Genomic DNA, 10,000 nt, shown 5'->3' on the forward strand with positions numbered 1-10,000 from the left:
GCTCACAGCAAATGGTGTCCTCCCCAGCGGTGGTGCTGCAGCCGTGCGACGAGGCAGAGACCTACGTCAACGGGAAAGAGAGTGTCTGAGCCCACCATCCTGAAATCTGGTGAGTCTCTCTCTCTCTCTCTCTCTCTCTCTCTCTCTCTCTCTCTCTCTCTCTCTCTCTCTCTCTCTCTAACCCTAACCCTGTGCTACATTGTGTGTCTGATCCTCCCCTCCTCTCCGTCTCCAGGGAACCGCATCATCCTGGGAAGAGCCACGTGTTCCGCTTCAACCACCCAGAGCAGGCGAGGCAGGAGCGGGAGAAGACACCCTGCCGCAGAGACCCCCGCGGAGGCCGTGGACTGGGCCTTCGCCCAGAGAAGAGCTGCTGGACAAGCAGGGCATCGACATGAAGCAGGAGATGGACCAGAGGTATGGAGGAAGGAGGAGGAGGATAAGGGGAGAGGAGAAGAAGAGGGAGAGGAGGAGGAGGAGGAGGGAGAGGAAGAGGGAGAGGAAGAGGGAGAGGAGGAGGAGGAGGGAGAGGAGAAGAGGAGGAGGAGGGAGAGGAGGAAGAGAAGGAGGGAGAGGAGGAGGGAGAGGAAGAGGGAGAGGAGGAGGAGGAGGAAGAGGAGGAGGGGAGAGGAGGAGGGAGAGGAGGAGGGAGAGGAGGAGGGAGAAGAGGAGGAGGAGGGAGAGGAGGAGTGAGAGGGAGAGAGGAGGAGGCCAGAGACCAGATGGAGGTGCATGTAAAGAGGAGAGGATATGTGTAGAGAGAGAGGAGAGGAACATATAGGATATTTCCATTGTTTTCATCTGTGGTTCCATCTATGGTTCCATCTATGGTTCCATCTGTGGTTCCATCTATGGTTCCATGGTTCTATCTGTGGTTGTGTCGGCAGGCTGCAGGAGCTGGAGGATCAGTACCGCAGGGAGAGAGAGGAGGCCAACAACCTGCTGGAGCAGCAGAGGCTGGTGAGACTGACCCCTGACCCCTGACCCTAACCATGATTAGGAACTGTATCATACCTGGTACCTGACCAGGTTCACCTCCTACAACAACAGTACTGTAGGCCAGATCATGACTTTGTGATCTGTAATCCCAGTGACCTGTAATCCCACAGGATTATGAGAGCAAGCTGGAAGCTCTTCAGAAGCAGGTGGACCGCTGTAACCCTGACACTGCGGAGGAAGAGGAGGAGCCTGAGGAGGAAGGTGGGTGGAACGTCCCTGACGGCTCAGCTGAACAGCCAACACACCAGGACCCTCCTTCTGCTTGGTCCCCACAACAGCTGGTCCATAGATGATGTCAACAGTCACTACTGTTCTCTGTGTCATTCACACAGTATCAGTTATAAAGTCCATGGGCCGTATGCAAAAAGGTTATCGGACCACACAGTCATTCCACCAGGAAACACACTGTATCTACGTGGGTCTACTACTAGAGCATACATCCCTAAACACCTTGTTTGTGCATCAGTAGAGTTGTTTTGAGACTTCTCACAAACCAAAACACTTCTCTGACCTCGGTTGCCCCCCAGTCCCGTGGACAGAGAGAGAGAGGGAGATGGCCCTGTGGGGCTTTCCGTAAGTGGCGCTGCTACCAGTTCACCTCCCTGAGAGACCTGCTATGGGGAAACGCAATCTTCCTGAAGGAGCCAACGCCATCAGCGTGGAGCTCAAGAAAAAGGTTCCTGAATATCACCACTACTTTGATCTCCTGGCTAAACAAAAATCAATCAATCTGCCTGTCTATCCATGTAAAACTTTTTTTATCTCTGCATCTTACAATATCCCTTGCTCTCTCTCTCTCTCTCTCTCTCTCTCTCTCTCTCTCTCTCTCTCTCTCTCTCTCTCTCTCTCTCTCTTCTCTCTCTCTCCTCTCTCTCTCTCTCTCTCTCTCAGGTCCAGTTCCAGTTTGTGCTGCTGACGGACACCCTGTACTCCCCCCTGCCCCCCGACCTGCTTCCCTCGGAGGCGTCCAAGGACAGGGAGCAGAGCCCCTTCCCTCGCACTGTGGTGGCTGTGGAGGTGCAGGACCCAGAAGAATGGAGCCACACACTACTGGACACCCCTGGGGAAGCTGAGGTAGGTTCTACTGGACCTGGAGAAGGTCAGGGTGGTTCTACAACCACAGACAGACAGGAAGTTCTGCTCTAGGAAATCCCATACTTTTACCTTTTACTTTTAATAGTGGGACATGTGGTAGGACATCCTAGGATTTTTGGCACATGTTTGTGGTTCTGCTCCCTACAGGCAGAGGCTGGATCTGATGAGGGACCATGTATGACCGGGCTGCAGACATGCCCAGCTCCACCATCGAGGACTGTGAGAACGTCATGACCGGAGGAGACCCCTTCTACGACCGCTTCCCTTGGTTCCGGCTGGTTGGCAGGTAAACAGACCACAGAGGCACAGCATGGTCCTGATTAGGGTGAACACAACCGCATGGTCCTGATTAGGATGAACACAACCGCATGGTCCTGGTTAGGGTGAACACAACCGCATGGTCCTGGTCAGGGTGAACACAACCGCATGGTCTGGTCAGGGTGAACACAACGCATGGTCCCTGGTTAGGGTAAACACAACCGCATGGTCCTGGTCAGGGTGAACACAACCGCATGGTCCTGGTTAGGGTGAACACAACCGCATGGTCCTGGTCAGGGTGAACACAACCGCATGGTCCTGGTTAGGGCAAAGTGAAGAGGCATGCTCATTGTTGAACACAAACTGTCTGGATCAAAAAGTTTCAACATCAGGAAGAGTCCACCAAGATTCTCCTGTAGGATCACGATGCATGGTTTTGATACCAGTACACAAGCATTCTGGGTAATGTAGTGACTGAATACTGTTTAGCGTCTGTTGTTGAGGGGCTTAGGGTGGAGCAGAATGACTACAGTTTCCGATTCAATATAAAAAAAAAATTGTGGTTCCTTGATAATGTTCCGATCAGAACTGTATTTTTGAGGGAACGTGGGCTTGCAGTATCAACACAACCAAAGCTAAACACACCTGCTGTCTAGCAGGAAGGGGTGGGCGTACTTTAACCCTACCAACCCCCCCCCCACCATCTATCACTGCCTGTTACCATGGGAAACCCTGTGGGGGTATGAAGTATGCCTACGCAGACTCCACCCCTGCATACCTGTCGTCCTGTAGTCACACAGATGTGTGGGGAAGGAGAGTCATATAAATCCAATGCACCCTCTCTGACTAGACCCCTACCCCGGCATGTTGACCTGGGGGGCGGGGCCTGGCGGTGTGTGTTTCTCTCTGCTGTACTAACCTGGTTCCCATGTCTCTGGTTGCCCCAGCAACCCCATTTTCAACACGTGCATGAGCGAGCGCATGAGCGACCCCACCCCCCTCCCCCACCCTCTCCACCTCCGAAATTACCGAGCTTGCTGACTCGCGGCGAGGGGGAGAGGAGGAGGAGGAGCTGGCGGAGTTGGAGGACCTGGACGATGATATCTTTGTGGACGACTCGTGCTCGGAGCTGGGGGGAGAGGAGGAGGAGGAGGAGGAGGAGGAGGAGGAGGAGGAGAGAGGGGTCTGCCAAGGCGCCAGTGAAGGCCAGGACCCTTTTTACGACCGCTCCCCCATATTCAGTGTAGTGGGAAGGTTGGTGAGGCTTCAGGAGCGAGCTGGGGAGGAAACTAGCTCTTTCACTCTGAGACACAGGATCTGCCTCTCTGAACACACACACACATATGCTGACAATCACACTCTCATACGCGACACACACTCTCTGTGAACATGCAGCTGACAACTGGGATGTGTGTGTGTGTGTGTGCTTGCAAGAACGGTGACAAAATGGTTTTGTCACCGTGGCGACCGTGGTGGGGAGGCCGTTTAATATCTCTGCAGGGGTACCTCACCTCACCTCAGGCTCCACGTGACAACACGTGACAGGGGGCATAATGACGGCCTGCTGGATCTAGATCCAAAACCAGCATCCCCAGTCTCTCTTTCAGCTGCCTGTCATCTGTCCAGAGCCCCTCCCTGCCTCTCACCAGGCCTGGGGAACCAGTCTGCTCTCAGTCACGCCTCTCCAGGCTTTTAATGAGCACGCTCTTAACAGAAGCTTTAAGAAATAAACCCCCATAAAACCTTGTAATCATTAACACCTCATTAGATCCCCTCCCCACACACACACACTTTAACATTTTTCCACAGCTGTCCAACTGAAATGTTTAGGGTTAGACATCTGACATTGACCTGTGACCAAACATTTCAGGAAGATCTGTTTTACATTTAGTCGCTTTTTCCGCTTGTCTCTTATCATTTTTATGCCGTATCTCACAAAACAAGACAGGACAGTAACATCATTTTGAGAGGCCTACCATAGAGAACCTGTAGATGTTTAACTATCATTAACTCCTCTCCCTCCACTAACCCTAACACTATCTTTACCACCAGAGGACAGTTTACAGCTTGCTGATGGTAATAGTTGTTAAACATCTCCAGGTGATCATTAGGGTCCCTCTGAATAAAGTGACTGACTATTCTTGTGAGCACATACCTTGAGCTACACAGTCACCTGATTGGCTGAAACCCAGACCTGAGCTATAGTCCCCTTCCTGGACAGTGACCAGACTGCTCCCACCACCTTGTCAGCCAGCCTGTGGTCAGCCAGCCTCATGCCAGCTGTTTCGATCCTAATCCAAGCAACGTTGTACTCCAACACCTGCTTGAGGTGTGTCACACATTTGTTTTGTACATCTAAATGCTACATAGAAGCTCCCATTCAAGGACACGATCTGCTGAAGTACAGACATGCCTCACATGTATCTCCGATACTTGGTTTATTTTAACCTCCTGGTGGCGTTATTTCTCTGCCACGACATCAGTGTTCTCTGAAGGAGAGAAACACCTCAAGGTGATTCAGAAGACTTGTTATCTCAAGATGAAAGAGCTGGTTTCTACTAGGCATGCCAGAGCACAAGTCATTTTTGTTGTTTATTTTACCCTTTTTTTTAATCAAATTTTACTTGGATTTTCTGATCAGCAGAGGGCTTCATGGGCTCATCTGGTTTCTGTCTTCATCCTGTGTGTACTTTTAGTTTTTGGTGTAGCATACCTGAAGCTGTTGGCTGTGTTAACTAGCTCAGCCCTGTTCCATGTAATTATTTATCTTTGATTTGCTTTTGATTCCTTTGAGTCAAGAAGCTGAAAGCATATTTTGTTCACCTTTTTGTCTCAAGCATGTCTTCTTTGCACCTCACCAGTCTTGTTGTACGCCTCCCTCTCCTACCACCCCCTGACCCTTACATGTCTAATGAGGCTTCTGGGAAATGTAGTTTCAGACAGCAACACAGAACAGTGGTTCAGTATGAAGTCAGCATGTAGGTGTTAGCTAAGTATCTGACAAAACACCAAAAAAAATTAAACTTATGCTGTCAGTCCTTGTTAACATTTTGTCCCCCCTGTACAGAATCAGCAATTAATTAATCTAATCTGCTCCTGTTGATATTCAAAACCTGACAAATTTCTACATGTATACTGAATGATTCCTCACCCCATTACAGCATCCCTCTAGAACTGTCCTGTCCTGTTTCAGACACTAGATACAGACATCCCAGCTTGTTTCAGTAGAAGATCTGCAATCACATAAACTACAGGACACACACACAGAAGAGAGAGTTTCTCCTTCAACACCAGCTCCGTAGCCTCCCCAGCCTCACCAACACTCTTCCTCTAAACAGTCTGTATGTGTCCCAGTAAATCATCCTCATCAGGACCTAGCCCCCCAGAGGTCAGAGGTCAGGGCAGCTGGTGTGAGAACAGGTCCAGCTTCTCTTTGGTTGCTTTGCAGCTTGATGTCGTGTTTGTCCTGTGCTGTGTTACAACCTCACTGTACAATGTTCCTAGTTTTTATTCTCTCAAATTCTCTCTATTAATATTTCTTCCTTTCTCCCTCTCTTTCCCACTGTCTCTCTTTCTCTCTCTTCCTCCCTCCCACCAAACCTCCCCCGTCTCCATCCCTCTCCTCTCCTCCACACTCCTTCTCCCTCCCCCCTCCCCTCCCTCCAGATCCTTCGTGTACCTCAGTAACCTGCTGTACCCAGTGCCCCTGGTGCACCGCGTAGCTGTCGTGAGTGAGAAGGGGGAGGTGAAGGGCTTCCTCAGGGTGGCAGTCCAGGCCATCTCAGGTAAGACCTGGACCTGCAGACGCCAGGGGAGGGGGGGTGGAAGGCAGGAGAGGGGTGTAGGGCAGGGGAGGGGGGGTGGAAGGCAGGTGGGGGTGGTGGAAGGCAGGTGGGGTGGTGGAAGGCAGGTGGGGGTGGTGTGCCTGAAGGACAGGCTTGGTGTGCCTGAAGGACAGGCTTGGTGTGCCTGAAGGACAGGCTTGGTGTGCCTGAAGGACAGGCTTGGTGTGACTGAAGGACAGGCTTGGTGTGCCTGAAGGACAGGCTTGGTGTGCCTGAAGGACAGGCTTGGTGTGCCTGAAGGACAGGCTTGGTGTGCCTGAAGGACAGGCTTGGTGTGCCTGAAGGACAGGCTTGGTGTGCCTGAAGGACAGGCTTGGTGTGACTGAAGGACAGGCTTGGTGTGACTGAAGGACAGGCTTGGTGTGCCTGAAGGACAGGCTTGGTGTGCCTGAAGGACAGGCTTGGTGTGCCTGAAGGACAGGCTTGGTGTGCCTGAAGGACAGGCTTGGTGTGCCTGAAGGACAGGCTTGGTGTGCCTGAAGGACAGGCTTGGTGTGCCTGAAGGACAGGCTTGGTGTGACTGAAGGACAGGCTTGGTGTGCCTGAAGGACAGGCTTGGTGTGACTGAAGGACAGGCTTGGTGTGCCTGAAGGACAGGCTTGGTGTGCCTGAAGGACAGGCTTGGTGTGCCTGAAGGACAGGCTTGGTGTGCCTGAAGGACAGGCTTGGTGTGCCTGAAGGACAGGCTTGGTGTGACTGAAGGACAGGCTTGGTGTGCCTGAAGGACAGGCTTGGTGTGCCTGAAGGACAGGCTTGGTGTGCCTGAAGGACAGGCTTGGTGTGACTGAAGGACAGGCTTGGTGTGACTGAAGGACAGGCTTGGTGTGCCTGAAGGACAGGCTTGGTGTGACTGAAGGACAGGCTTGGTGTGACTGAAGGACAGGCTTGGTGTGCCTGAAGGACAGGCTTGGTGTGCCTGAAGGACAGGCTTGGTGTGCCTGAAGGACAGGCTTGGTGTGCCTGAAGGACAGGCTTGGTGTGCCTGAAGGACAGGCTTGGTGTGCCTGAAGGACAGGCTTGGTGTGACTGAAGGACAGGCTTGGTGTGCCTGAAGGACAGGCTTGGTGTGACTGAAGGACAGGCTTGGTGTGACTGAAGGACAGGCTTGGTGTGCCTGAAGGACAGGCTTGGTGTGCCTGAAGGACAGGCTTGGTGTGCCTGAAGGACAGGCTTGGTGTGACTGCTAGAGGAAGTGAAGTGAAGGTGCTCTGTGTTTCCCTCCAGCGGACGAGGAGGCTCCAGATTACGGCTCCGGCGTCCGGCAGTCCGGCACCGCCAAGATCTCCTTTGAGGACCAGCAGTTCCAGCAGGTACACGCCCCGCCCCGCCCCCCCCCCCCCCCCGCCCCCCCCCGCCCCCGCCCCCCCCGGCCCGGCCGGACAGGACGAGCATGCAGCGAGCGACCTCTCACACTGACAGGGGGGTGTCCTTGTGCTGGGTTGCAGTTCCAGGAGTCGAGCCCTGTGGTCGTGTCCCGGGCCTCCCCGCCCCAGGAGGAGCTGAGGATTGTGGAGGGGGAGGGCCAGAGCGCAGAGGGCCAGAGAGCAGAGTCCGGCCCCTCAGCGGATGAGGTCAACAACAACACGTGTACGTTAAGAGCTGGGGGGGGTAGTGGAGACTGAGACTGATATGATCTCATCTTGGTCTAATGGTTGAAAACAGCATGTAGACTCTGTGTGGAAGTGTGAGATCAGGGTCCCACTCTGCTTGTGGTGAGTCTCTCTGGGCGGTAGAAACAAGAGGCTACTTGTGGTGAGATAATAAAGATCTCTGACCCCTGACCCCTGACCCCTGTGCTCCCCTGCTCCACAGCCAGTGCTGATGAGGGCCAGAGCCCCCTGAAGGCAGGTGTGGAGGGCTCTGTGGACGGAGCGCTGGAGCACCTGAGGATCGGGACCGTGTTCACCTTCAGAGTCACCATCCTGCAGGCCTCCAGCATCTCTGCTGAGTACGCAGACATCTTCTGCCAGTTCAAGTAAGAGATTCACACCCCTCACACTGGGTTTTCTAATGTTTCTAACAGTGTTGTGGTGGGAGGAGCTGGGAAGAGCCTGTGTTGGTGTGCCGTCTCTCGCAGATGCAGGTTCTCTGACAGGTGTTGTTCTGCGTAGCTTCATCCACAGGCATGACGAGGCGTTCTCCACAGAACCCCTGAAGAACACGGGCCGTGGACCTCCTCTGGGGTTCTACCACGTTCAGAACGTAAGAACCTCCGTCCAGAGCCGTCACACTGCCAAACCCAGAGGAACAGGCTCACATGGTTTTCTCAAACATGTATAAAACGTTGCTTTTCCAGATTGCTGTTGAAGTCACCAAGTCGTTTGTGGAGTACATCAAGACCCAGCCCATCGTGTTCGAGGTGTTCGGTCACTACCAGAAGCAGCCCTTCACTCCGCTCTGCAAAGACCTAATGAGGTGCAGAACCTGTCCCAGGGTCTTCACCTGGAAGAGTGTAGTCTTTGTGTGTCGACAGGCTGATGTTGATGTCTCTCTCTCCCCTAGCCCTCTGCGCCCCTGCAGAAGACAATTCCCTCGAGTCATGCCCCTGTCCAAGCCAGGTAAGCACCAGAACCTTCCAGAAACAAGAACACTTTTTGATTTTGTATGTTATGGTGGTGCATAATGCTCAAGTTGTGTGTGTCTTAGTATGTGTGGATGTATGTATGCATGTGTGTATACATACGTATGTGCGTAAGTGTACGTGTATATGTATGTGTGCGTTAGTGTGTGCGATAGTGTGTGTGCGTTAGCGTACTGTACCATGCTCATGTCACCTGGGCTCCGTGTGATTGGCTGTGAAGCAGCGGACTCAGACACACCCCCCGACCGGGAGAAATCGCTGGAACTGATTCGCTACCTGGTCCCGGAGGTGTTCAATGGGACGCTAGTGGACTCTCTCTCAGGCCATGCCCTCTCTGCTGCCGGCCTGGCCGCCTCCTTCCTCCTGGAGGGGGAGGAGCCAGCCAGCCTCCCAGCTCCGCCCATCTCTATCAGTTCTGTTATTAGAGCCCAGAAGCCTGGTTGGTTCACGCGGTCGACCAAACACAAGCCCTGAACACCACTCCTCTATTCATGTCAGGTTTGGTGCTATGATATGGGTTAGGGTTAGTCACTGAGATAAATAAATAATGCATATTATGTTGGTTTAGGTTCAAATTCCCCCTGGTATGATGCTTGTACGTATGTACTGCGCTTGTACTATGACAATTGTAGTAAAAGTATTTATGACTAAGACACATAGAGACAATATTTGGATTATATAGGTCACTGTTGTCAGAATCTGATATTCCTAAATCATTGAGTTAATGCCAGATTGTCCCAGTGTGCTGACATGAAAAGGGAGGGGGGATTCAGGACCCTGTGCTTGGATCATCTCTGTGTGTGTGTGTGTGTGTTCTACTGTCAGTGTCGCTCTCCCTCGCTTCCCCTTGTGGTCTCCCCTGTCATCGGGGTTTTACGGGTGCACACACACGTACCACGTTCCACACACACACACACACACACGTACCACACACACCCACCTGGGATTCCAGACTCCTGCTGTCTGAGTTGAACTGTAAAGTATTTATGTGCATGTGGTTCCTCTAAATCCCCCTCTAATCTCTTTGGTTCTTTCTCAGGACCTGTGCTGCATTAGAGCAAGGCAGTTATTCCTTACCAGTCATTAAGTCTTTTCCTTGATTACATTTAGAGATCACAGACTTGAGGGTGTTGAGGAGAGGGTGTCAGGTGAGGGAGGGTGTAAGGTGAGGGAGGGTGTTGATGAGAGGGTGTAAAGTGAGGGAGGGTGTAAGGTGAGGGAG

At 52.6% G+C, this 10,000-nt stretch overlaps 2 protein-coding genes across 4 annotated transcripts in view; both read left to right on the forward strand.

Moving 5' to 3' along the window:
• Positions 1 to 10,000, forward strand: part of ryk (receptor like tyrosine kinase) — a 120,742-nt gene that overhangs the window by 1,139 nt on the left and 109,603 nt on the right. The window lies entirely within an intron of this gene.
• LOC136935838 (kinesin-like protein KIF1A) overlaps positions 26 to 10,000 on the forward strand; it is a 26,125-nt gene continuing 16,150 nt past the window's right edge. For all 3 annotated transcript variants that reach the window (XM_067229494.1, XM_067229495.1, XM_067229496.1), the window contains exons 1-14: positions 26 to 109; positions 236 to 417; positions 888 to 960; positions 1,110 to 1,200; positions 1,527 to 1,675; positions 1,891 to 2,073; positions 2,242 to 2,380; positions 6,019 to 6,137; positions 7,422 to 7,507; positions 7,643 to 7,784; positions 8,010 to 8,172; positions 8,309 to 8,399; positions 8,494 to 8,612; positions 8,700 to 8,755. In XM_067229494.1, coding sequence (XP_067085595.1) covers positions 2,268 to 2,380; positions 6,019 to 6,137; positions 7,422 to 7,507; positions 7,643 to 7,784; positions 8,010 to 8,172; positions 8,309 to 8,399; positions 8,494 to 8,612; positions 8,700 to 8,755 — 889 coding nt within the window. In that variant the 5' untranslated portion in view covers positions 26 to 109; positions 236 to 417; positions 888 to 960; ... (2 more) ...; positions 1,891 to 2,073; positions 2,242 to 2,267. The remainder of the gene's footprint in view (positions 110 to 235; positions 418 to 887; positions 961 to 1,109; positions 1,201 to 1,526; positions 1,676 to 1,890; positions 2,074 to 2,241; positions 2,381 to 6,018; positions 6,138 to 7,421; positions 7,508 to 7,642; positions 7,785 to 8,009; positions 8,173 to 8,308; positions 8,400 to 8,493; positions 8,613 to 8,699; positions 8,756 to 10,000) is intronic.

The sequence above is a fragment of the Osmerus mordax genome, chromosome 26, assembly GCF_038355195.1.
Source record: "Osmerus mordax isolate fOsmMor3 chromosome 26, fOsmMor3.pri, whole genome shotgun sequence".
Taxonomy (NCBI): Eukaryota; Metazoa; Chordata; class Actinopteri; order Osmeriformes; family Osmeridae; genus Osmerus; species Osmerus mordax.